The following is a 27881-nucleotide window of genomic DNA, read 5'->3' as shown; positions in this document are numbered from 1 at the left end:
TGGTGGTTTGCGGGCTGGGACCCGGTGCGCTCGTTCCACGGAAAAGAAAGGGGTCAAGTCTTTTGCCTGGGTGAATGTTTTGAGACACATTTCGATGTATTGGATAGAGTCGGTCCCTTCTACTTCCTCTGGCAGATTCAAGATTCGGATCTTGCTACGACGGGAGCGCCCCTCCAAATCGTCAACTTTACTCTCCAGGGTCTTCACTCTAGACTGTAAGTCCCTCTGGGTCTCTTGCTGCAACTGCAGTTGGGGTTCCATGGTGTGGAGCTATTTTTCCCCTTGCTTGACTTTGTCCGCCAGCTTCCTGTGGTCATCCCGGAGCAGGTTAAGGTCCGTGGCCTGCTCCCCGAATCTATCCTCCATGGTGACCCTCAAATGCTCGATCGCTGCCAGCACCTTGTCTAGTTTTTCGGACATGGTCGCTGCGTGGGAGGGTGACCCAGTGAGACACTGATGAAGGTAAAAGTAGTCTCCAGCAATGGAGGAGCAGAGTCTTTTTTAGGGTCTTAATTATTGCTCTATTAATGTCTTGAGAAACTGACATCTAGAAAGAGTGTTTTTTTATGCATGATGAGCTGTGACCTGAGCATTCTAGGGGACTAGGTGATGTACCAGTGAGGTGATGGTGCAGGTTTTCACAGATCTCTTGTCAGCGTTTTAATGTTGGTCTAAGTTTGTATTTTTTTCAAGGATTTGAAAGTTGCATAGCAGCTCAGTGATCACTTTTCTCACCTATAAAATCCTCTAAGCGCACTGCCCACTCTAAGTCATCCCGTTTCACTTCACCTGAAAGTTTTCTTGTTAATTGCAGCTCCAGACTGGTCGGCACACTAACCAGCCTTCCACCCTTCTTAGTTCATTCAGGTGAGCAAGGTTACATAGAGCAAGCGTTTAGAAATGACAAGTTGGTGAAAAGAGCTCCTTATAGAACCCCCAAACGTCGATATGCAGAGGCGCTACTTCTGAAGCATTGCCAAACCACACTCGCTGTCTTCTCTGACATATCTTTTGTCCTTTTTTCTTCCACTCCCCAGCTGCTCTCACCGTCTCCGTCTCTTCTTTTTCTTCTTCCTCATATCAGTCCCGCTCTACGTTTACCCACGTTCCCCTTCTCCCCCATCCCACTCTTGTCTCCATTTCCCTCTCGCTCCCTGTTATTTGCTTTCTCTCCTACTGGTTTTCCAATCTCCGTTCTCCCTCCCAGTTCTCCAAAGCCTCTGGCTGCCTTTCTCTTCCCGTCCCTCTCTTACCAATTCTCCATTACTCCATTATTGTCATGGCGTGTGTATCCAAATTGCAAATCTGCCTTAAGCCCCTTAACATGGGTTGTATGTGTGGAAATTTGGCCAATTCGGTTTAAATTAAAGATAGGGTAATTTATCTGAGTAAGGAACCCTCGAACAAAATATCAGTTGTAGAATTATAGAAGAATGTGTGTGTAAACAAACAAATGTACAAAAACTTTTTACGCGCACATATATTTTTTAAGGCCTACTCGAACGTTATGGATAATTGATCAAGTCCAACGAGATAAGAAGGAGCACTTAGGAGACGTGACTCTAACTGAATCCCTAAATAGATAAGGTGAGCTAACCCGGCAGGGACAAGATTGCTAAGGTGCATAGAAATGATCAAGTAAATAACAGCATCCTTTTTTCTTAAACTGTGATTGATGTAGAAGAAAACGAATCAGTCTGCACACGATTTAGAACAATACCACACCCAAGAAGGAGGTGCAAGAAAGTGAAAAGGGTGAGTCACCTTCCAGAGAGGTAACTTTTAGGAAAATAATTTACAAAAACGAGATAGAGGAATAAGAGATATTTATATTCCCCTACAGCTGCTGATCTTTTAAATGAAAAAACGACTGCAGCAAACGTTCCAACCGCATCATACCAAAAAGTACTCTTATAAAGAATGATAAAGGTGCGAGATGTGGTGTTTCTTTATTGAAGTTAAATTTAAACACTATATAAATAGACGATGTTAGAATGATTCTTGTTATTTACAGACTGGGATTGATCCAAACCAGCCTTGAAAATTACAATTAACAAAAGGACACTGAATAAACTATAGAAAGGTATGCAGCTATCACAAATATATGGATATAAGGGTCCATGGAATGAATCAGTGGGAGTGCATGTGAACCTTTTTAAGTAACAGGTATGAGAGCAGTATTGGTATAAGAAAATGAGGGGAAATCATGAGTCATTGAGGACATGTGCTTAATAAAAAGAGGGTGCAGAAGTGTTAGGAGTAAATACTAAGCATTGGTATAGTAGGACCACAAATATCAAATGTACAGAGGGTAAAATATGCAAAAAAAAGATGACATGTAAATGAAAATTGCACTCTTGGATGTATTTTTACTTTGGTTTTTTATGTCCACAGATTATTGTGTTGTATTAATTGTCCTGAAGAAGGTGGGGCTTACCAGCCGAGTCCACCGAAACGCGTCAACAACTTTTTAGGAATAAATATACTTTTTTAAAATAATTGTTTTTAATATAAATGTGTGTATATTGTGATAAAACTTTTGTGATAAACTGTTGATGAGCATTAGGCATTGTATTAAGAAAAAAATCACTTATGCTAATGAATTTGATGTGTTTTTAACCAAAAATGTTCTTAAAATTTTAATAAATACTGTGGATAATTATTCCTTAACTCAATATTGCCTTTGTGGTTCTACTAACAAGGATAAGGGCAGGTACAGGGGTAGTAAGACGGACTGTGGTATAGACAATAACCTGACTGGAATGATGTGATTGTTTGGTAGAAGTTCGACCTGAATAGACACAAACTAGGGAACATTATCTTTTTTGACTGTGTGGAAATGCACCATCTTTTCAGTTTTTTAAGCAAAAGTTTGGAGTGATATTTGGCGCTGCTCACAAGGCGGTCTGGTTCCTGGCGCACATAGCCATGGTTGCAGCGCACAGAAACCCTACACTGCCTCACACAGAGCTAAAAAATTTGAGGGAAAATTGCTCACTACCCCAATATCACCAGAAGAAATAGTTGCAACTGAGGAGGTAGATATATCAGCTTGGTTTGATGAAACAGCAGGAGCTAGTAAGGCAGGGACTCCAGGAACTTCTGAGAAATCAGAGATTGAAAAGGAGATGCACTTAAACGATTCTCAACTGAAAGTTGAACTGCAGGAAAAAATAAGGGGATGTTTGGAGTTTGAGCACATAGAACAATATCAAAGGAAATAATTAATGTGCTGTGCAAAGAGGTTACAAGATGGGCAACCTAAGTTTATAAGAAGTTAGTAGCCCAAAAATAAGAAAAAGATCTTACAAAAAATGTGCATCTACACAGAAGCTATAGGGTTCAATTGGATGACCCAGTATTTGAGAATGTGAGGATTACAGGACAGCATTTGCATATTATAGAATTGGTCAGGTGCATTCGCAGGTGGAGCGAGATTGAAATATTTTAAACCAAATGGGATAAGAAACATGAGAAGAAAAAAGAGGGGAAGCAAATAATAATGGGAAGCAAGGTCAAGGAAGTGAGGGAGAAGTGACAGTTTACTCACTTAAAGAAATTGCAGGAGGAACGTATGTATATGTTTCTTGGAATTGCAGTGATTAGGCAGCTTTCACAAACAACTTTTCCAAATTGTGAGACAAACCAGTGCAGTGGTATGCACAAGTGGAAAGGTTCTCAAAAATATCAAAGGTGTTGTGAACTGATTTGTATACATTTTTTGACATTGTGGTGCTTGCTGATTTATGGGCTGAATGTAAGACTGCGATACAGTGGCCCAGAGAGGAACCAGCAAGAGTGGCTGGGACAAATGCGCCGTCTCCTATGGTAATGGAGATGTATAAGGCAGTTATTATCTTTTTCAAAGGCAGAATACCTCCAAAAGATATGGATTGGCTCAAAATGTAAAACAAAACACACATGAGCTAGAGAAAACTGTGCATGATCATTATGAGAGATCGTTGCATGTATTTCAGTAGCACAGTGGACGTGAATATCCTAAGGAGAAGGCTATGGTGATTTTCGTTTCCCAGTTTGTTTTAGGTCTGAAGGCAGAGATCTGTTCCACATAACTCAAAGCGTGATCTGTTGCCAAAAAAAAATCATTCGATGATATCCTGAGATATGCAAATTACTGCTTCGATGAGTTAGACATGAAGCAGAAAAGGATAAAAGAGAAATTCATGTTAGCACAAACAAAGCTGGCTCAGAAAGGCTTTCAGAACCCTTCATGTGAAATCAAGGAAACATGCAAGGAGTTTTGTGCCACAGTCTGGTTTCCAGGGAAATCAAGGACGAATGAATATGTCACAAGGTAGAGCTAGAGGTGTTCCTGTGGGTACAGGATCTGGATCAGATATTGCTGCTATGAAAAAGATTACATCTTGTCACATCTGTCATAGAGTTGGACATTGGAAGAGGGAATGTCGAGTTTTTTCTGTCCAAGTTGCTGAACTGATTGCTCTTACATTAGCCTACAGTTTAACTGCTCAAATGAGAGTCACCGTATTCACTTACAGCCAGTATGGGTTTGGTGTTGTCCATGATTTTGGACAATTGTGGTTACAGAGGGGCTTTCTTACCTCTTCAGGTACACCTATTACAAATGAAACCTATATCAAGGACATGTTGGATGCTCTACAATTACTAGGAGAAATTGCTATGGTAAAGTGCTTAGTTCATCTAGGAGGAAGCAGATACGTTGCCATGGGCAACCGATACGCTGACTCAGGGGCAGGTATTGCGCCGGTTTCTTTAATGTAAATTTCACATGTGAGTCCGAAGAGGAGAGTTCTTTTGCAATATTGATGAAAGTTCCTGACACATGATAAATTGAAACACGTGCAGGAAATTATGTCAGAAGAAGAACAGAATGGTTATGCAAAGTCAGGATGCGAGAAAAATGCAAATGACATTTGGATGTCAGCAGATTGGAGACCGGTATTACCACATAGCTTGTTGTTTCCACTGACACAATACTACCATGAGTTCACACAGTTCACAAAGTGAGACTTTTTTCAGGTAGAGTTGGTACAATCCCAGATTCAGAATGCTGGCAAAAGAGATTTGCCATCGTTGTCTATAATAATAATCTTTATTTAGATATAAAACATATCTTTAAAAGAATTTACAAATTCACAACCTGACCAAATATTATGATAAAAACTTCTAGGAAATAACAACACAATATAGATATAAAAACTCAATCCATTGGCAATCTTTAAAAAAACAGGGATTTTGTCTCATGATATATTTTAAAATCACAAAAATTGAAACAAGGCACCAGCTTGCATTGGGTATCACCAGATTGTGTCTAACATTACTGAGAATAATGCCAGTTGTTACTCCTTTCGGTGAGAGAGAAAAGAAATGTAAGCACTTTAACGTGGTCTCCTTAAGTTAAAGGTGTAATATGCTCGCTGAACAAATTTTGTAAATTTTATGTTTAGCACTATGTTTACCGGGTTTAAAGCTGCCATGATGGCTTGCCTGCAGGTCCGAACCCCCAGCCTGTTCCATTCTAATTTTAGTCCGGACCTGCGTTCTGTATTAAGGGCTGGGCAGAGGAAACTTACATGCAACATGGTTTCTGCTGTTTTCCTACACCCTCTACAGGAGAGATCTTCAGATGTACGTCACCATGATGGTAAGTCCTGCAAGAAACGCCAGTCGCCCAGTCTGATGGCAATGAAGCGCGTTTCAAGTATAATGGGTATGTGCTGGCCAAATAACAGACTGGGGCTGGGTGTCTGTAGGAATTTATCATGGCCCAGGCGTGGCTACATTTCAGAAAAAGTGCTTTATCAGTGAGACAAGAAGTCATTCTCACACATTTTTTATGGCTTTTTTAAAAGCTATCTGGCCAGGGTTTAGGGCCCACAGATCGCTTGCTGACATTTGCTTAATGGCGTCTGTAAAAAGTAGTCCGTACAAACCCCCCGGGTTAATCTGGCTGATTTCTTGCCAGACTAGGGATTCTAAAGTTCCTGGCTCAGCTTGTCTTAACTTGTGACACAGGTTAAGGTATACCCCAGTGGCTGAGGCCTCGTAGTTTATCAGCCCCATCTCCAACCTAATCTGTGCTGCGGAGGCAGCCGATGCACCCTTTTATAAATTTTGGTTGTCTGTTGGTTCAGGGTTGTGTTCATTTTACCACTGAAAATCTCAATGCCGTAGGATAAAGTGGGGCCTACTTTTGCTCTCATTACCTCCAAGAGGGGAGCTAAGGTTGGGCCGGAAAGATCTTTTGCAAGTTTGCCTAGTGACACCATTAGGGTCACTGCTTTGGCTCTGATCTCTCCGCGCTGTTTTTTGTAGCCACATTTTGAGTCCAGGTGGACGCCTAGGTATTTATAGGACTGGCCAATTTCTAAACTGACATTATGGAATGACCAACCGCCCCCTGTGTATCGTTTCTTACCAAATGTAACTACTTGCGTTTTCTTCAGGTTAACCTCGAGTTGGTTTTTGATCGTGTAATCAAACAATTTGTCGAGGAGTCTTTGTAACCCAACCCTGGTTAAACTGAAGAGAGCCAAGTCATCGGCATATAAAAGATTACTTAGAATCATGCCACCCACCTTCGGAGAGTGACTATTAGTGTCGTCTAGGGCCGCCGACAGGTCTGCTACAAATAGATTAAAAAGAAGGGGGGCCAGCACGCATCCCTGCTTCACTCCTCTGGTTGTCATTATTTTACGAGAGAGATGTGTGCCGGTCCCCAGCTTCACCCGCACCCACGTCCTGGTGTGGAGCTGAATCATTCCCTCTAGTAATTTCTCTGGAATCCCCCACATCTTTAGTTTGGCCCATAGGGCCTCCCTGGGGACTCTGTCGAATGCTGCTTTGAAGTCGACAAAGCAGCAACTAACTAATCTTGAGGTTACAACTGCCCTGTCGACTACAGTTGATATTGCTAGCAAATTGGTGCGGGTTCCTGAATTTGCCACAAACCCTGTCTGATTCATTGGCAATAGCTTATTGTCCTTTACCCATAACCTTAAGTCCTCTAATAGAAGACCAGCATAGTGCTTTGCTTCTATGTCCAAAAGGGCAATGAGTCTGTAATTGCTCGGATGTGCATGAGATCCGGATTTATAAATCAGGTGTATTATGGCTCCCCGCCATGACACTGGTATTATGGCTGTTCTTAATGCGTAGTTGAAGAGATTGGCCAATGTTCCTGACCAGAGGGCAATATCTGAGTTAACCAAAGTCTGTGGCAGGCCATTTGGGCCTGGCGCCCCATCCGATCTTGCTTTTGACAATAATTTCTAGACCCTTTTTTGTTTTATACTCCACGTGGGTCCGTGCCCTTGGCTGGTCTCAGTTACGGTGGCATTTCCGGTGGGGCTTGGGTAATCAGGAGACTTAAAGTGATTGAATAGGAAATTTGCCCAGTCTGATTCCAGGATATTAGCCGATCCCGTACACACTGTTCCTGAGCTGGTGTGGTTAATAAGCGCCCAGAGTTTCCTTGAGTTTTTTTGCTTACTTTCCCACACCAGTTTACTCCAGAATTGATTTTCATGTGCCCGTTTATCCTTTTTAGTCGCTTGCTTGAGTGATTTTTGCGAAGTTTGATAATTGGATATGCAATCACTGTTTCCCGGGGATTTGGCCAGTGCCCGCAGGGCCTTATTTCTCGCTTTCTTTAGTGACTTCGTCGTCTGAGATAATGTAAATTGATGCGTCGAAGTTACCCTTTGGGCTTGATGCCTTGCAGGAAACAGATAGATCAGGTGGGAGCATAACATGGACCATTGTTCTGTTGGACTGACCTCTTGCTCCTGGCCCAGTCTTATTATATCCGAGCTTGCCCGAAGAATATTCGAGCTGATTTCTTCTGTCCACTTTAGGCGCTTTAAATTTTCTGTGTGGATTCCCCGAAATGTCGATGGTGCCATTTTATGATGCTCTGGGTTTATGTTAAAAACTGTGACCTGGGGCCTATGGTCGCTTTCGGTTCTCGGGTGTATTCTGAAATCAGTAATGCAATTTAATAGGGGTGCGGTGCAGATCGTGTAATCCAGATGCGATTGCTTTGAGCCATTTGTCCATGTCCACTTTGGTGGAGTGTCCCCGGCTGTTCTGCCATTAATGACAAGGTAACCTGCACTATAAAATTGGCTCACACATACGTCGCCTAGATTACTTTGTTTTTGTACTAACGGTTTGGTTTGCATTGTGGCCTCGGAAATTTGGATTAAAGGGGGGCCGTCGTTGTCTGCTGCATTCCCCTGAAATAGGTAGGTGTTAAAATCCCCAGTAACTATACAGTCTGAATTAGGTTGGTCCGTGACTATATCATTCATAATCTCGGTTAGACGAGTCAGATGGTCCTTTTTAGTGCGTGTACTGGGGTTGATATACACATTTAGGAGAAAGAGGGGACGATGTTTCCGCCAGGGTTCGATCTTAACCCCTAAGATCCAGTCTTCCTTGAGTGGCCATCGTGTGATTCGGGCTTTTAACGAGTTTGATACATAAGTTGCCAGTCCGCCTTTCGAGTGACCAAAGCGACTGTCCCTGGTTGCTGGATTCCATGTCTCAGTGAACCAAGCACTGGGCACCCCTGTAAAGCCCAGGTTTCCTGTAATGCTATTACTGAGTGATTCCACAAGAAGGATTGCGTATCTGGGTCCCCAATTTTTTGATGTAAACCGCTTATGTTCCAGGAGCATAATAAGGTAATTTGTTCCGATAGTAAATTGGATGCTGCTCCTGGCTGTGGTGGATGTGCTGGTATTTTTGTGCCAGTAGACATGATCTTAGGATTAGATGGTCATTCGTGTCTTTTAGTTGATAAAATTGCTGGGAGCCAGTCCCACCTTTGACCAATGTCTTTAATGGCTACATCTCTGAATTGGATGTTGCAGTCTTCTTCTGGCCCTGAGGCGTTTTTTAGGATTGAGTAGGTTTTGTCTTGACCCATCTGCCTTGTTATCCCGGTTTTTTGAGGTGGCGTTAGGTGATTAAGGAGTGTAATTGGATAGCCTGGCATAGAGTATGGGTAGACTCGAATACCCCATTCCCTTAGAGTTACTTTGTTGTTTAAAAACGTGGATGCCCACTTTGCCTCCTTAAATGTCACCAGAGTTACCTCCGATGGTTGTGTTCCCCTTGGTGGGAGGAACTCAATAGCCTCAATTTCATTAGATACTAAACCCGTCAGTCCAGGAATCCCCTCTGTCAGTTTGAGTATGTTTGCTCTGTTGAGGATGTCGTGGCGGCCCTTTGATTTATATTCAGGGGCTAATATGATGTAAGAGTGCGATGTAACCTTAGCAGTCTCAGTTTGATGGTGGCATGTTGTGTTTTTATTGAATGTCGATCCTTCATTATGCTTGTTCTCCTGGGCTATCAAGTTAGTCCTGATCTTTGAGGACAAGCGATGATTTATGAGATGGTCTGATCTCTGGTTGTGGATCGTTTTGGTCAAGTTCTGACCCATCATTGAAACGTCACCCTGAGCTGGGGGTGTAACGTGCCCTGTTTTTTGGGACACTTCGATTACTTTGGGTCTTAATATCCCTTTTTAATCTTTTGTCGTGTCCTTATTTACTAAAGTCGGACCGGGCTCTTTTTTGGCTGCTCCCATTGGAGGATCAATTATTTCCTGGGGGCTCCCCATTATGGATTGGTTCTTAATTACTGATGGGTCCTCTTTTGGCTTGGGCGCAGCGGGGTTTCCTAGCAAGGGTGGTGCGTCTGTCGCACTCAGAGCCCGTTTGCTCGATGCCGTTGAAAAAAGCGGGTAGTATCCCGGGTTGGCAGCAGTTGTTAATGCCTTGGCCTTATTTCTTTGTTTGCGTTGGCGTTTACGTTCTCTTTTGCTTAACTGAGGTCCAAACCCTGGCTGTTTATCCTAGGTGGTAAGAGCCAAACACTGGGGGCTGACCAGTAGGCCATTCGGGGAATTAACCGAACTGGTGGTACCTCTATGTGGCGACCCCGTCTTTCCCTGCTCGGCTTCTGCCTGGTCAGGTTGTATATGACCTGGATTTGGTTGGACCCTTGCCTGGTTTAAGCGGGAGTCTATGCCCTCAGTTGGCTTGGTGCCTTCTTTGGCGTCTGGCTGGAAAGTGGCATAATCCTGGGTCCAATATGGTGACTTTTGTGTTGAAACTCCCGGTGTGGTGCCTGGATTGCTGCCCCTCAACATCCTTACCTCTTTTAGAACACTGGCCGGGAAGTCAGGGAGCGATGATAGAGAATCAATTATTGGGGAGCAGCAGCATACCGAATGAATTAGTTTTGTCGACGCTTGAGCACCTATAATTAGATTGTTCAGTTGGTCTAATTTATTTTCTATCCCTGCCGTAAATACGGCTAGTGTGGTAGGAGATCAACCTGTACATCCAGTTTGTCCGAATGGTAGTGTAGGGCGTTGACTGTTTGTTGAAATGTCTGCAAAAGTTGGGGCCAAACGCTGGTGGCTGTATGAACATCATGATTAGGGTTTGAGGCGGTGGGAGAGTCATTTGCGGGGTTTTGGGTATCTTTGAAAAAGTAGGACAGATCTGCTAAAAGCTGGTCACTTGGGTCGATTTTATTGGGAGTCTTTTGGGACGGAGGCATTGTTAATTCATATGGTACAAATGAATGCAGAACCGTGGGCAATGAACTTGGCTCAGTCGGTTGAGCAGTAGGTGTACTAATTAGGTGAGGGGTTTGAGCAGTACTATTACTCGGTGCGGTGCTTTGGGCGTGGATTTGGGCACAAATGAACTTCCGATGTGGGTCCGGAAAATCTTCTATTACAATGACAGGTTCTTCTTCTCCATTGGAGGTTGCCAAAGTACATAGTTTCTGGGTTTTTGCTGTGGAACCAGTCAGCATTATCAATGGGCTCTTTGATGTGGTTTGCGACAGGGAACCACCCTTGGTGTCTGCTGCCAGAACAGCCGGTTGCTGGCCCAAAGCCTCACCCAGGGATGTGTCCTGTTGGCAATTGACTTTACATGGTTCTAGATTGGCACCACCCCGACTTCCAAGACTTCCAAGACTGGACAGTGGTTTGATTGGGGTGGCGCCAAAGGTAAATACCTCCCTGGCTTGAGCTGACTTATTATTTTCGCCTTCCCAAGGCTGGGCATTCGACTGTTGTTGAAGAGGGGGAGTTGATTTCCACCCCCAAGGCGGATTCCTGCTCCTGGTTACCTCCTGGAGCTGATGCTGTTGAGAGATTTTGGGTGTAGTTAAAAAATAATTTGACAAATCCAACTGCTTTCCTTCATGTGATTTAGTCTTAGTCTTGGCCTTTTGGAAAGAACCGTGGCACCCTTCAGGTGAGATTCCGTCCGCTGGAAGGGAAACCGTGGCCGATGTCGGTTGCCTGGTCCCTTTTCGTTTTGGGACCGATGCCGCTTTCCTTACTTTCCCCGACCTCATCTTTGTTAAGACTTTTTATTGCGGCTTCTGCTCTTCACGCCGAGGTTTTAGGTAATCCTCGTTAAAGTTCAATAGCCTCCAGCGCTGGGGGAGCGGTGGTGGAGGTGGGTTGGATGCTTCAGTGGAGTAGGTGAGTGAAGTGGGTGGAGTGGCTGGTGGGGTGGTTGGGAGACCGCAAAATGAGGGAAGGAGGTGTGGGCCAAGGGGGGTGGCTGTTGGAGTGGCTCACCTCAGGTCCGGTCACCTCAGCAGCACACCAGCGCACCCGGGTCACCGCGCGCCGAGAGTGCAGTTCTCCATCAGCGCCTCCCTGCGCTGCTCTGCACCTCCTCTGATGCTCCTCTAGCTCCTATGGTGTCTCCGACCCTCCTCCTGTGCTCCTGTGCACCAGCTCCCCAGCACGGTCCCCAAGCCGGGGGTTGGGCTTCTCATGCGCTTGTGGGCGCTTGTAGGCGCTTGTGGGTGCTTGTGCACGTTTTCCCTAAGCCCATCGTTGTCTAATTTGTCAACAGTTAAATGTAGGTAAACGAACATGTCACTCTAACACACCCAGGGAGATCAAGTGGCCTATTCAACAGAATGCAGATGGATTTTATTGAGATGCCTGTACATAACGGGCTGAGATATATCCTAGTGATTATATGCGTCTATTCAAGATGGGTAGAAGCCTACCCAACTAGAAAAAGCAGCAGTCTTACTGTAGCTAAGCTGTTATTACGTGAATTAATACTCAGGTTCGGCATACCGATTTTTCTTGAGTCAGATAGAGAAACGCTCTTCAACAATGAAGTGACAAAGATTATCTGCACAGCCTTACAAATTGAACAAAGATGACACTGCAGTTACAGCCCAAAAGCCTTTGGTATTGTTGAGAAAATGAACGGTACTATCATGTCTAGATTAGCTAAGGGCTGTATATCAGCCTCTCTGAAATGGCCAGATGCTTTACCTTTGGTGTTGATGAGTATCTGGAGTATCACTGACAGGAAGACGGGGTTATCCCCCGATGAAATACTGATGGGCAGAGCAATGAGATTACCTACCATTCCTGCCAATGCTCTTTTGAATATCACTGATTATATTATATTATAGCAAAAGGCTGGCTGATGTGGTTTGTTCTGTCTCTCATCAGGTCTCAGCTGCTACCCAAGACCCGCATTAAGAACAGCGCCACAGCCTCAATCCTGGTGATTGGGTCATGATCAAGAAGCACGTTTGGAAGACTTGCCTTGTAACCCAGATGAAAATGTCCTTTTCAGATGATCCTCATTACACATACCGCTGTTAAGTGTGCTGAAGTCCTGGGTTGGATTCCTGCCTCGCGCACCAAAAGAGTGAGCAATCCAGAAGAAGTGCCTTTGGTCTTGATCCTGCATGAAGAGCTTTGGTGGTTGTACCACCAATCAAGAGACCACCCAGTTCAAGAGCACCAGTATCAGTCCAGCTACTGGAAGAAAGAAGGGGTGAAGATCAGTTGACGGAATCCCAAGTGCAAGTACCTGAAGTAACACAGAGCGGCACAGAGATCTCTAACAGAGAAGCAGAACCTGAGTCACAGAGAGAAAGTGCGGCTGACGTGGTACTAAGTCAAAAAGACCCAGGCGAAGGAACCAGCACTGGAACAAAGGGAATAAATAGACAAGCAGAATGGCCACAAAGTTATGAAAACAAAAATCAGAGGAGAAGTTCTTCAATAGTTTGAATTTCAGAAATAATACCCGAAGAGGCCGAGTTTAGCGACAAAGGTGGTCTAGATCCAAATAATCAAAATCTGAGAAGATCGAAAAGAGCATGAGTTCCCTGTTGCAGATATTTAGCACCTGAATAGGCATCCTTTGAGAACACTGCATTAAATGTCACATTAGAAGTTTTGTGTAACGTGAATCCTGAACTATTTGAAGTTCCCTGAAAAAAAGAAAGTGGGACTGATGGAGATGATTTGGAAATCAAAAACCACTTGAAACCAACTGTAATTGAAGAAATAATTTGGAACTGCGCTTATTTGATGTTTGTTATTTTAGTTCTTTGTTTTACAGACCAACTTAGGCCCATGTTGAAATTTACAGAAGAATAGGGACAACATTTTAGAAGAACACGGAGTAGGGTTAAGGATTATCTGGTTAGAAGCTTGACTTTTGAGAAGAAGAAAACAGATTAACTGCACTAAAGCTACATACTGAAACTTGCTACAAGCTATTGAACTAAGTGCTTTGAACGGAGTCAGAGAATGTGTTACATTAGAAAAAGTGTAAATATATCATGGTTTGATTTTTGTAATAACAGTAATAATGATCACTATAGTACTGATAGGATATTATCTTGGCCCAGAGTCAGAGCCTAAAGCTACGAACATTACTAATTCACCTATTTACCATACTAAGGAAGACCCCTTTAGTTACTCCTTTGTAAGCTATAAGAACAATTACTATTCTACTCATGTTTGTTCTAGGTTAGTACAAGAATAAACTAACGCCATGGATGCAAAGGATGGTTACGGATGCGCACACTTACGTACATCAGTTTCAGAAAAGTTACTAATCACCACATGCCTTTAACCTATGTTGTTTTTACAGCATTCTATTGTCATTAGTTTATAGGCAAGGACATTTTGAATATTTCTATTCTAATCTTCACTGTATACTTTCCAGTGTAGCACTAATAGAGAACATGAATTTACACTCATAAGCAAAGGAGATGTACACAGCTTAGAACTCATTTTTCCTCATAGACCCATAGATAGTATGAAGGCTTACAAAATCAATTTAACCTGCTTAATGCGACCAATAGAGAAGGCTTATATAATGGCTTTTGAAAAGAGATACACTAATGTGACACGAAATACTGACAAAAAGTGCGATGTTTTAGAGAATGCTTGAAAGAAGGAAGAAAACTATTTTAGAAAAAAATGGTTTACCCTAAACTGAGAATTGACAGCCAAAAACAAAAGGAAAATGTGCGTGTACAGAAGACGGTCTTCCAAAAGATCTAGACGTGCAGCGATTAGTAGTTGTGAATATACATTCAAATTAACAGGGGGATCTTGGCAAATTGTACAGGTAAATGAAAATGCTATTCCAGGGTTTTACTACATTTGTGGATAGAATGCTTACTTGTTATTGCCAGCTAACTGGGAGGGAATCTGCTATTGAGGTATGTTAATTCCAAAGATGCACTAACATTAACACCTGCACACAGACAGAAACGCATTACAAACACAGGAACTGGACTAGTAGGGGATACATTTGGAGCTATCATTCCACCTCTAGGCATCTTCTTAAATGGAGAAATGGTTACAAAGTTGTCAACAAAATGGCAGCTGCCACATCCGGAACTTTGCTTGTAATTAAAACACAACTGATAGCTGTACAGTCAATTGTTTTACAGGATCACCTTAGACATCTTACTCGCCAAAAAGGGCGGAGTCTGCAAAATGCTTACATTTACTCATAGCTGTACATACATACCTGACAAGCAGTGGCGGCTCACATAGGGCATACTGCGGGGTGGGGGAGGGGCAGGGTGGGGAGGTAGTAAATTCGGACATATACGACAGAATGGAGGAAAGTAATTATGACGTTCCTCCGTATGCCCGAGTTTACTACCCCCCACCCTGCCCATCCCCCGCCCGCAGCATGCCCTATGCGAGCCGCCACTGATGACAAGAGTATGGAAATATAAGGCTTTGCATAAAATATATCAGGGTTAGGAACCTTAAATATGTGAATTGGAAACAACAAGTTTGTTTGAAAATTTTGGAAGGGGAGTTGCCACAATTGGAAATTGGTTTTCCACAGTGGAAAAGTGTATATTGAAGGCTATTTTACTGTCAATAGTAATAGTGGGGCTTTGGTTACTATTTCTTTATTATTTAATATTTCCTGAGCTGTAGATACATTTTTGCAAGAGATAGGAAAGGTTGGAAAAGAAATGGTATGAGAAGGATTTGGGGTTGAGGGCTATTGTGAATGACGACTATATGAACTCATTGAAAATTCGGGGTTTAAAAAGAAAAAGACGAGACTCAACTGACAATAAAGTACACTCTGAAACAGACACACAAGAGAAACCTAGATATGTGATGATTTATAAAATCCTCAGATAGGGGATTGTGGAAGGTGAACATTTTTACGTACATTTACCTCATAACAATGAAGAAATGTGGTTTAACGTAAATGTAGAAAATGCATGTCAAAATAGTGGTTAGAGAAAATTTACTTTTATTAAACGCTCAAAAAGTGAAAATGCTGTTTATTTCTGTAGAAAGCTCCTATTTCTATCGTTTTTTAATTGGTAGGTCTTACTATTTCCTGGATTCGTTCATTTCCCTTTAATAAAATACATGCTTTTTTATTGCTGTTTTAAAGTTATAACTGAACTGTAGAACTCAACATCTTTGTGAAATGTGCTGTTTGCTGCGAAATGTATTAGTTTCCTTCCTTACACTATATGACTTCATCATATGTTAGATAGTTTTCTCTACCACATGCTTATAATGAACAAGTATATTAATGAAAGAAAATGCTTGCTGTAGGTTTAAATTCCATGATCTAACAGGGACATTCTAGATATTAATGTTTCATTTCATAGAGCAATCCATTCTTACACAATGGGACACTGATCAGCTAACACAGTAGGCTTACAAAGGTTCTCATTAAAACCTTCCTAGATGTATGTTTTTGTAATACGCTATAGCCATATTCAAATAACATTTAACCAAAAATTGGGATCACTGTTCCAGAATAGTGGGTGCTGAATAGTCACCCTCACATAGAGAGAAGGAAAAGGACAGAAAAACGTGTTAAGGTTGAAAGAAAAGTAGGTTAGGCTTAGGTCTGGGATCCACTGTGGGAGAGGGATCCTATGTGCATTCACTGTGCACATAGGATCCATTTCCCTCTCCCCACCGCATTCATCATACGGCAGTTCTCTTAAAAGATCTCTGCCAAAGTGACCCTTCGGGGGACCCGTTGGGCATTGCAGCGTCGGCCCAACGAGGAGCAAACACCCAATGATAAAGCATGACACCTCTTGGGGTGTGTGAGGGCAACAAGAGACAAAGTGTGTTCTCCCTCTCCCACAGTGGATCCCAGACCTAGGCCTAACCTACTTTTCTTTCAACCGTAACTCGTTTTTCTTTCCTTTTTCTTCTCTCTATGTGAGGGTGACTATTCAGCACCCACACTTCTGGAACAGTGACCCCCATTTTTGGTTAAACGTATTGCTAGTGGAGCACAGGCACAGGACCACAATACGCTCCTGGTCCCCCCTCTCCTTTTTGATACCACATTCAAACAACTGCATGTCGACATGGACGTTTACCGTGGGAATTGAGAAAGAAGACAGACCATCTGAAGATCCTTTCCTATTGGTTAGCAATGATTCATCATACACAGTTTGAAACATGTTTTGTACTTTTCTATATAGTATGTGTTCGTAGCTAGAGTTAAGACATTCTATGCATCCATACTCTACCATGCCCCTAAGCACTATGTTATGCTAGCTTGAATTGCCATGAGCTACTGCTAATGTGATTTGTTTTCCTCACCCTTTTGCAAGGAGACTTTCTATCTTCATGCTGGTTATAGCTACTGCTGTGATTAATTCCTGTTACCTGTTTTAACGTTTGCTACTGCAGCTATTAGAGAACTCGACTGAGTTTCCGGAACTACTCTTTATGGGGAGTTCGACCTTTCGCAGCTAATAGTCTTATGCTCCAAAATTTACTTTATCTTTGCGAAAAGAATTCTTTATGGGTTTTCGCTAGAATAGGTTAGATCCTTTAGATTGAGCTGGGACAAATGTTCCAACTTCAACAAAAACCTCAGTGTGAGGAGGGGGTGGGACCTTGGAGGGGACGGGTCTTTGTGCGGGAAGTACCTAAGAAGCACTTTTGCCCCCAACCCGGCCCCAAACCCCCTCCTCTAAAACAAAAAAACGCTTGCTGAGACTTTCTGTTGTCCTCGGATGATTTTACACCCATTAATGGACGACGTCGGCAGTTGAAAACCTCTGAAAACTAGACGAAAAACACTATTTACAGTGGATTTCAGCTTGTTTTCCCTACCACCATGTGGTAGGGAAAACAAGCTCATCGGGTGACAGCGTGATGGGACCCGATAGTGTGTCACACGGGGGCACCGTGTGAGTTGGCAGGTCTGTAGGGACTATTTATTTTATGGAACATGGTGTAATTTTGTATGCTTGTTCTAATCTATTCTTTTTATATTTCTGTAAACTGATTTGACTAATCTGAATCCTAATCTGAATAAAAAAGAAAAATACAGAGTAATCAATTGAAGAGAAAATAAAACTTTTAAATCTTCATCAAACCTCTCATCATTGAACATTAAATGCTGTAAGATGATTATTTTCGAGATTTTTGGGGTTGTACTCCGTTCTAATAAGGTAGGAAAGATCCATCAACCCGAAGAAGCATGGAAATTGGAGGTTCGCCTAATAAGTTAACAGTGTAACTATTCCCAAACAAGCATTGGCATAGCCAAAATGTCTTGCTTTTGGGACCTTCTAAGTATTTAGTTATGCAGCACAATATCCTTGGTGAAACAACGTCAACTGTTGCGTGGCTAAACACTTATAAGGTCCCAAAGGCGAGACCTATTGGCTATGCCAATGCTTGTTATTTTTTTATCTTGGAGGAAACCGGGCTAGTGCCAGGAGGGTCAAGAGTAAGTGGCAGGGAGGTGAGGAGTGAATGCCAGGAGGGACAAGGGTGACTGTCAGGCCATGGGGGTGAAGGATGAGTGCCAGAGAGGTGATGAGTGAGTGCCCAGGACATGAGACGTAAGAGTCAGGAGGGTCAAGGGTGAGTGCCAGGGAAGGGTGAGTGCCGAGAAGGGGAAGTATGAGTGCCAGGGGTGAGGGGTAGCTGCCAGGCCAGGAGGGTGAAGGGCTAGTGCCACGGAGGTGAAGGTTGAGTGCCAGGTCAGAGGGGTGATGGGTGAGTGCGAGGGAGATGAAGGTGGAGTGCCATGGAGGTGAGACGTAAGAGTCAGGAGGGTCAAGGGTGAGTGCCAGGGAGGGGAAGGGTGAGTGCAAGGGGTGAAGGGTAGCTGCCAGGCCAGGGGGATGAAGGGCTAGTGCCATGGAGGTGAAGGGTGAGTGCCAAGGGGGAGAGTAGTGAATGCCAGGAGGGACATGGGTGAGTGTCAGGGAGGTGAAAGATATGTGAAAGGGAGGGGAAGTAGGAGTACCAGGAGGGTAGAGGGTGAGTGTCAGGGAGGTGACAGTTGAGTGTCACGGAGAGTCAATGCTGAGTGCCAGAGAGAGAGAAGGGTGAGTGCCCGGTGCGAGGAGTGACTGCCAGGCCTAAGGGGTCAAGGGTGAGTGCCAGGGAGGTGAGGGGTGAGTGACAGACTGCAAACAGTAGTGAGCTGGGGTCTAGAAGGAGGTGCGGAGATCATCACCCGGTGTGTGCCAGGCTGGGACGCACCAGTGCCAGGCCAGACTTGGGTGGATGCAAGAACCTCTGAAAGGCAGGTGGCAGGTCACTCGTAACGTTAGTACATGAGTGAGGTGCGCAGGAGAGAGTAACATCTTAAAACAAGAAACTATTCAAAATCCTGAAAACTCCATTTTATGGTCTTGCAACCTTATGTGGAAAATAATTAGCAAATGAATGGGCTTCCGTAGCGGACTTGCAGCTTGTTACAGCAACTTATTGAGATAAAGTTTGCATTGCAAATAAGCCAAAGCTAACAAAATTTGAATTAGTAACGGTAAGATTTGCAATGAACTAGAGACAAGTTAAAAAAGCACCCCAGTATTGAACCAAGGATACAGAATAATAAAAATGGGGGCAATATTAGTCTCCTTTTCACAGCTGACAGCCAAAAAACAGGGTGTTGTGGAGGACTCGGATTCTGGTGGAATCAGAATTTTTAAAAGAGTAAACTTTTCATTAAACTTTTTTTTTAAACAACTCTTTTGGACACACTAGCGTATAGTGCCATGCGAGTGCCACTGCCCTTCTCCTGAGACACAACCTCTGTGAAACAAACAGATTAGAATAACTGTTTGCTGTTTAAAATTAAGTGGGCCACGAATGCAGTTTAGCAGTCTGGTTATTGCTTGAAGGAAGGATAAGAAACCTGGTTACCTTTGTCTGTACCACTGACATCTATGTGGATCGGAGAAAATGCATGGAGTGGTATGGTTGACAGGAGACATGCAGGCTGCTTAAATATTGTAGAGATTGGATTGTCAAGCACTAGGAAACAAGAGTGAATGCTAAATAAAACTAGAAACGCGAACACTTTCACGGCGAACGCGGCCGTGAAAGTTAAACTGATCGCGATTGCGCTACCTGGCTGAGAGGAGGCTGATAGGCAGTGAGTGGCGGGGTGTGTGTGTGTGTGGTTGTGTGTGTGTGTGGTTGTGTGTGGTTGGGTGAGGTTGTGTGTGTGTGGTTGTGTGTGTGGTTGTGTGTGTGTGTGGTTGTGTGTGTTTGTGTGAGTGGGTGTGTGGTTGGGTGTGTTTGTGTGTGTGTGGTTGTATGTGGGGTCGTGTGTGGGGGGGTTGTGTGTGTGGTTGTGTGTTTATGGCTGTGTGTGTGTGGTTGTGTATGGTTGTGGGTGTGGTGTGTGTGTGTAGTTGTGTGTGGTTTTGTGTGTCGGGTTGTGTGTGGGGTTGTGTGTGTAGTTGTGGTTGTGTGTGTGTGGTTGGTTGTGTGCGGTTGTGTGTGGTTGTGTGTGTGGTTGTATGTGGTTGTGGGTGGGGTTGTGTGTTTGGGTGTGGTTGTGTATGTGGTTGTGTGTGTGATGGTTGTGTGGGGTTAGTCGTGGTTGTGTGTGGTTGTGTGTGTGTGGTTGGTTGTGTGTGGGTGGTTGCGTGTGTCATGGTTGTGTGTGTAGTTGTGGTTGTGTGTGTGGCTGTGTGTAGTTGTGTGTGTGGGGGGGTTGTGTGTGTGTGGTTGTGTGTGGGGTTGTGTGTATAGTTCTGGTTGTGTGTGTGTGATTGGGTTTGTAGTTGTGTGTGTGGTTCGTTGTGTGTATGATTGTGTGTGTGGGTGGGGTTGGTGTGTTTGGATGTGGTTGTGTGTGTGGTTGTGTATGTGCGGTTGTGTGTGTGTAGTTGTGTGTGTGGGGTTGTGTATGTGTGTGTGGTTGTGTGTGTAGTTGTGTTTGTGTGGTTGGTTGGGTGTGGTTGTGTGTGTGGTTGTGTGGGTGGTTTGTGTGTGTGCAGTTGTGTGTGTGTGGGTTGTGTGTTTATGCGTTGGTCGTGAGTAAAGGCTAAGCAGGAAAGGGGGTTGCTACAGAGGAGGAGCGCTGCGTGGGAAGGGGTAGTGAGGGCAGACAGCCAGGGGGTGGAGGAGCATGCTGTAAGGCTTAATGAACCATGAAAGAAAGGAACAAGCAACTTAATGACCATGATTGAGGAGACAAGTGGCGGCTGCACGCAAACGCTAGGCCAGGCTGTAGCACTTAGAAAACTCACCTACTAAATGTCTCCTTGAGCAACGCATGCGCTGACTCAGCGAGACCTAAAAATGTAGGAGATTTTCGCGCTCGCACCTAGTCACGCCCTCTATTCAGTAAAGTGAGTGAAAACATATTTGCTCAATCGTTTGCTGTACACGTGTTCCCCGCCGTCTTCAAGTCTTCAACAGCTATCGCGATTTACATAGCAAGTGAAACACACCTTGCCAGGCACTAATCTCGGTCTCTAACTAGCACTTTGACGTGACAGCTAGCGAGAAGCCCCAGAACTGTAAATATAAAAGAAGGACTAGAACGACCAAGCCGCTGCTCGCCTACCACAACCAATGGAAACGGAGGAACAAGGCTCAGCTGAATTGACGGTGCAGTTGAGAGAAAGAGGTCGCCCCCTTAGAAGGTGGACCTCTTTGGCCCTTTAATTAACAAAGATGGAAACGGACACGTAAAACTTGTGCATATTATTGTGCTTTGGAGAAGAATACTCAGGTGTTCGCAAAAGCCTTCTGGGGTGCATTCATGAATACATCATTAGTTGATTATGTTATCTTCCAGCAATGATTACATTAAAACCATACATTAACGTGCTTCTTCTGTTTTTTGTTAAATTCAATGCGTTTTTTTTGTAATCAGGAGACGTTGTTTTTATGTTCGTCTCATATGCCAAAACCAATCTCCGTTCCAAGATGGCCTTTATTTTCCTAGGAGGTCATAATCCACTCTGAAGGTGGTCCGCTGTCGCTGTCGGTGGCGCTGACCTTTACCCCTCGGGAGCCCAACGTGCCGCCATATTGGCTGTTGTCTGTGCGAGTCCGTGAGATAGGAGCGGTAGAGAGAGTATCATGACCCGGAGGAGGAGCAAGCAAGGGGCAGCCGCGGGGGTGCGCCGGGGGTCAGAGCGCGGCGGGGAGGCAGGAGTCAGGGGAGGTGAAATGGATGGGGAACCTGGAAGCCGACTGCAGGAGGCGGTCAACTGCGAAGAGCAGGTGAGGGGCCCTATGAGTGTTTGGACCGGAGGGGCAGCGGAGAAGTCTGGGTGGGCATGATAGCAGCGAGGAAGCAGGGGGCAAAGTTGAAGCAGATGTGATAGGCGAGAAGGGCTCGTTTTTGAAAGGGACTGAAGCTTGTTCTTGCTGTGTGTTACCTGAGGCAGGAATGTTTGGCTGCAGCGAAGGGCAGGTTGAGGGAGTACATTTGGAGAGAGGATCTACATGAATATTAAAGCTGTGTTTTTGGTTGTAGGTCTGATTGAGGAAAATCTGTTGGTTGGTGGTAGTATGAGGTTTGGAGATGCAGAGTGTCCGAGTAGCATGGGACGTTGCCGAGGTTTCCCATCTGTCGCTCGACTACCCCGCCCCTTGCGGAGTCGCACAGGAGACTGTTGCCGCCCCTTTAGTATAGTTTATACGAAGGCCCTGGTTTATTGCAGTGTGCTGGTGACACTCCGACATCTACAAGATGTCCCAAGCACTAGCATGAGCAGATGGGCCACCTGGATGGTGACAAAGTGATTAAGACAATCTCCGAACAAGGTAGAACTGATAATGATGGTTTCGGATTGCTTCTTCATATAGATTGCGCCGTGGCATGTATTGTAACTGGTATAGTTTGTCCATCAGCCTTGACCGAGGTCAAATATCTGTATCACCCATGGTCAGTGGGCGTCGTTATGTGATTTGCATGGGGAATGCACTTCAAAGGGCTGCGGAGTATTGTGTCTATTTCCACAGTTTCTTTTTTTTTTTTGCTTCCCAAGTGAAGCAGCATCAGCCTGGGAGCTGCTTACGACGTGTATTTGAACAGACTGTGGGAGGCTGTGTTTCCAACGGTATCTCAAGAGGTCTGGAATTAACCACCACTTGCCTTGAAAAGAATTTGCAAGCTCACGATATTAGTCACATTTCAAACACGTTTGCTGTTTTGCTTTCTTCCCTTGCTTATGTCTTTTTTTTTTTTTTAAAGTAGAAGCACCAATGTCTATGCAATGAGAGGTTTTCAAACTTATAGCGATGGATTCTGCCTAAAAACAAGAATTTGATCTCATGGATATTGGCTCTATCCCTAATGTAGTTTTTTTAGTCAGTAATGGGATTATGCACACTATGTATTTAAAGTTAATGTTTGTGGTCCATTAAATCCTAGATAAAGTTCTGTATTGGTTTGTCAATTCACGTCCAGTGTCATATTTACAGAGCACAGTTCCACTTTTTTTTCCGGTCTATCATTCAACACTCCGTCAACTTGTTTTGAGTTAAAAATATAGGACTCGATCAGTACAGGTTTAACTTGGGTGTAGACGATATTGAGATTTTTCAAGGTTCAGTAACAATCACATGGTTTTTCATCTTTGGTACTAGAATAAAATAATGTGATATTGGCCAACAGTTGTCTTGGTTTCCTTAAACTACTTTCAGTTGTTTGCGCTCCTCTCTCTGAAGGTTTTGGCCAGGGCCGCTGACCTGAAAACCTCAAGAAGGACTTGTCCATTTTGTTTGTTCATATACTACTTAGGGAAGAGGACAAGTTATCTTTTTCCTTACACTCTAGTTGTTTCTATTCATAGAATATTCAGCCTTCTGGAGTCTAGCCGGTCTGTATGTTGTCATACTATCTAGCTGATCGGATAGAGATGCTGGAATCTCTGCAGAACTGTCCTTCTGTCTACAATCCCTCTCTGAGAGTGAAAGCTCATTGCAATCCTTACAATGATCTCTTATGACCCCAAGTAGAACTTGAAATTAAACTTTATCTTGCTAAGACATCACTTCATACTAAGATGCTGCCTTAATCATTAACCGCTATCTTGTGGAATATAGTTTAAAGTATTGATACTCAAAGTAAGGCCGGGGGCCACATGTGGGCGGGCCCCCTGGTCAACAGCAGCACTGGGCTGCTGTTTACTCAACTCAGCGCTAACATTAAAAAGATGGTAAATATACAGGCAACCATGTATTTAAAGGTTAATTGAAATTAAAGAAAGAAAAGTTCTGCACCGCTTTAGAGACACTTTCATTTTTAAAGACATCTTGCAGTAAAAGTGAGAAAGTATGATAGTCTGGTCAAAATTAAAAAAGTGTATTTTATTAACTTGCAGAACCGTTTCACCGTAGTACATCATATTATAATATTTCAGTGCATTAAAAAGTATATCTTTAATAGTGATAGTTTTCAAACATGAATTCAGAAATGTTCATTCTTCCCTCCACCCTCACAACAATGGCAATAGGGTACTAAGAGGCAAGTTCGTTATGCCCACTCTTTGGGTGGTTAGGGTTTTTATTATACATGAACATCATAATTGTATTAAATCAAACACAGGAAAAGGTTTTGTACAGCACACATCCTGAAGTCATGTATTTGGAGGTCCTCTTATATGGTAAGTAAGAAACAGAAGGGGAAATAAAATAATTGGTTAAGTGGAGAAACCATGATTAATCCTAAATTTTTGTTTTCACATTGTGTAATTCAGACACTAGGTTAGCTTCCCATACATGCAACAACACCGCCCCCCACTCCCCAGCCCCCAGCCAACCTGCTGGCATCAATGCGGCCCACAGTCACATCACAGAACAAACTTTTTGGCCCCAGGGAAAATGTTTGCGAGTACCCATGGTTTTAACCCCTTCGACGCTCATGACGAGCTCAGCTCGTCGTGAGGTACACCTCTCGTACGCTCATGACGAGCTCAGCTCGTCATGAACCCATAGGTTTCCGTTTGCGCTTAGCGCACAGCGAAAATATGCACCGCTCCGATGCGGTTAAGAGTGCCCTCCGGTCTTTTGTGACTTTTGATGTGTGTATCACTTCTTTTAGGCAAAGCTTACTGTCCTGGGTTTGTGATTGCAGTGCTTCAGGAGGCCATGTTATGGTAGCTCTACTCTCTCTTGGCAGCAACTGGGTTAAAAGTTTCACATGGCTTCTGTTTGTCTACAGAGTTGTATGTTTGACTTCAGGGTATGATAATTATGACCTATGTGGCCTCTGATGACGTTGTACTTGGAACCTACTTTTTGGTGTGTTCACAAGAACCCTCGTTGTCAACGTTGTTGCTTTATCTTTGTTTAGTAATGCTGTGGCGAACTAATTTATTTGCTGTCGTACCTAGGCATGATTTGCGCTTTTAACCAGGATCGATGATGTGAAACCTTCAAAATGTATCATTATTCTGGACTATGTAATTAAAAAAACTATGGGAATTGCAATTTATTGTCAATGCTAGCCTTAATGACACTCCATACCCTCCTACCTTCAATTCCTTGCTACACTCTGCTCCAGCATCGCCTATAACTTCCACTTGCTAGGCACTTTTCTCTCTTCCATAATAATTGAATAAATATCGAAACCTCAAATCAACCACACAAAATGTTTTTTTGCTATAATTCCAGAAAAGAGTTTTGCAACTTACTGTTTAACACAGTGCAAAATGACTCTCCTTGCTTGGCAGGGAATTCTCAATCGTCTATCTTTTTTCCAATGAGCATTAATGTTTAAGTATGCACATCAAGTGCAAAATCACCCTCCACATATTTATGTAGTCCATTTCAACAGGAGATTTGACACTTCAAGATAGCCATGCTGAAATCCACTAAATGTTAACTTCTAAATCAATGCATTTTTTGCAGAAGCCCCTTCCCCCAGACATTGCTGTATTGATTGAAAAAAAATTGTCGCATAAAAATGGAATTTTTGCTGCACACAATTGTATGTCTTTTGTGTGGCATATTCAGTGATTAAAATGCAACTTTTTAAAGTGTTTATTGTTCTTTTTTTGGATAGCTCAGTGGGCTACTCCTCACAAAAGACCATTCCAGGCATCCTGCTTCTCACAAGCCAGCCCTAAAGGTCCATATACTTGGCATCCACCCTCTCTTCCCACTTGCCCCAAAATACTGTCTATTTTAGAAATAAAGGTGTTTGGATGAAAATCTGTTGCACAGATTTGAAAATCTGTGCATTCCTGCAATGTAAATGTTTTTTCTAGCTCGCCCTTTGTTCTCCACTGTTGAACTTAAAAATAATGCATATCCATTGGAAGAGTGTCCTCTTTCTTTGTTGCAGTTAGCCATCCACTTGGTGCTTGAGCGGCCACGCTGTGGCCCTGTGTGTACTCCCAGATCCAGTTGCTGTTGCCTCTTTAACTGAGACGGTGTTATAACTGAAAGTGTTGGCATTGTCCTCTGAGTCTAGAGTAGTATGCTTTTGTGTCTATACCTGTAGGTGGAGAATGTCCACTGGCATTCCCTGCTTAACGATCTATCAAGTCCCCATAATTGGTTCGCTTGCCTTCATCGTGCATAGGGAGAGGTGGAAGTTGTGTGTTGAAGTGTATATAGTTTACACAAAGTGTACATTGTCATTCCATTTCGACTTTGTGTACGTAAGATGACGACTATCCTTTGGGAAGGCTGGGTATTTTTATCCTGAACTTTTCCCCCACAGCCGGTCTCTCCAAAAGTTGCTGTGCCAGCAGAATTGTTGTAGGTGACTAGCCTGTTTCTTTGCTGAAAGTAATATCTCATAATATTGGTACAAAAAATATCATCAGACAGAAATATTGTCTTAAATACTTTTTACAAAGATATTGTGCCATTAGGTGTTATTAACTCCAGAAGGGTGATATTTTGGCCATCTTTAGTTAGGATTCAACATTCCTGTCCGACAATATTTGGTTATAATAATCTGGTAGCATACTACCTGGATGAAATCCACCCATTCCCATCTTTTAGTATTATTGCTGACCTAGTAAATGGCAGAAAATGGAGGATTTTGTTTAGTCTACAAACCACCAGGACCAGTCAGTACTCCATTGGCCTGTGGCACTTGGCTTTGTCACAAAGGAAAACTGCACAGTGACCACAAGATGCATGTTTGCCACCAGATGAGGATAAGCACATTAGCCATTATTTGGTACATCGTCTATGCTATCAGGAGGCCTCTACTTTTGATCAGGAAAGGATATTTAAGTAAGACTGTGGCCCTGGTAATTTCTATTGTGACTGACCAGAGTGCTCATATATATGAAACTGCAGCAATGACTTGAGGATAAAAATATAGCTTATCTGCCTGCATTAGGAGCTAGACTGTGCTTGTCAAGAGAAGCCTATTTGATTTTAGGATTAGCTGCACAATGCTTAACTAAAAGGAGCATGTGTGTGGAAGATGTTCCAGTGTGCCTAGGTCACTCAGTAGCCCAGATGGTCGAGAGTACAAAAGAAAGAACTTCCATGTGAAATATCTACTTATCGAAGGCAGGTGCCAAATTTCCTCTATCCATGCACTATTTTGTAACTGTAGGGGGCTATATAGAGTGGGATGGGATAGACACTGAGCCACAAACACGAGTTGTTACAATTCACATACACGATAGGGAACAGGAAAAGACCTATGATTTGGTTCTGCAAAGCCTTTACAAACACCTGGGAGCTGCTTTCTAGGTCGCTTCATGCAACCAAAGATTGTTGACTGGCATGGAAATCTCCCACAGCGTCACCTCTGAACCAATAGAGGCGATGGGCACAAAAATGGGCCGCAGCTAAAAGCATGACACTGAATAGGGAAGAACCTTGAGCCTTAAAAAAACTATTGCACATCATTGGTATGAAGTACTATTGGCATTCCTCTTGTAGCAGGTTAGCTTAGTTATAATATGGGGTGGGGCAACACGCTAAATTACTCTACATAATGCACATTCTATGACTTACCTTGCTCCACCTTTCCGATAATACGGTGGCTCAAACACTGCAAAGCAGGAGACCTAAAACACAACAATAGCTAGAAAAGTTTTTTTTTTTTTTTTTTTTTACAAAATGCAAAGACTCTCTTCTAGAATAAGGCTTGGGGTTTATTTATGCGATGCTCTCTAACAGAAAGGCTTTCCCATGTGCCAAAATAAATCGCATTCAAATACACCCTCTCCCCACACGTTCTGTTCTTGGCAAGGCTGTCTCACTCCGTCACAGCACCCACTGAAAGACTGCAAGATTACAAGAAAGAAACCTTTAAGAGAAACAAGGTATATGCAGGATGTTGTACATT

General features: G+C 43.3%; 1 protein-coding gene across 1 annotated transcript in view; it reads left to right on the top strand.

The window, feature by feature from the left end:
- The first annotated feature begins 21639 nt into the window (after positions 1–21639).
- Positions 21640–27881, top strand: part of FAM193B (family with sequence similarity 193 member B) — a 201323-nt gene continuing 195081 nt past the window's right edge. The window contains exon 1 of the mRNA XM_078652769.1: positions 21640–21832. Within this exon, the coding sequence (XP_078508895.1) occupies positions 21689–21832 (144 nt within the window). The 5' untranslated portion in view covers positions 21640–21688. The remainder of the gene's footprint in view (positions 21833–27881) is intronic.

The sequence above is a fragment of the Lissotriton helveticus genome, chromosome 7 (genome assembly GCF_964261635.1).
Source record: "Lissotriton helveticus chromosome 7, aLisHel1.1, whole genome shotgun sequence".
Taxonomy (NCBI): Eukaryota; Metazoa; Chordata; class Amphibia; order Caudata; family Salamandridae; genus Lissotriton; species Lissotriton helveticus.
This window is presented reverse-complemented; position numbering and strand designations above follow the sequence as displayed.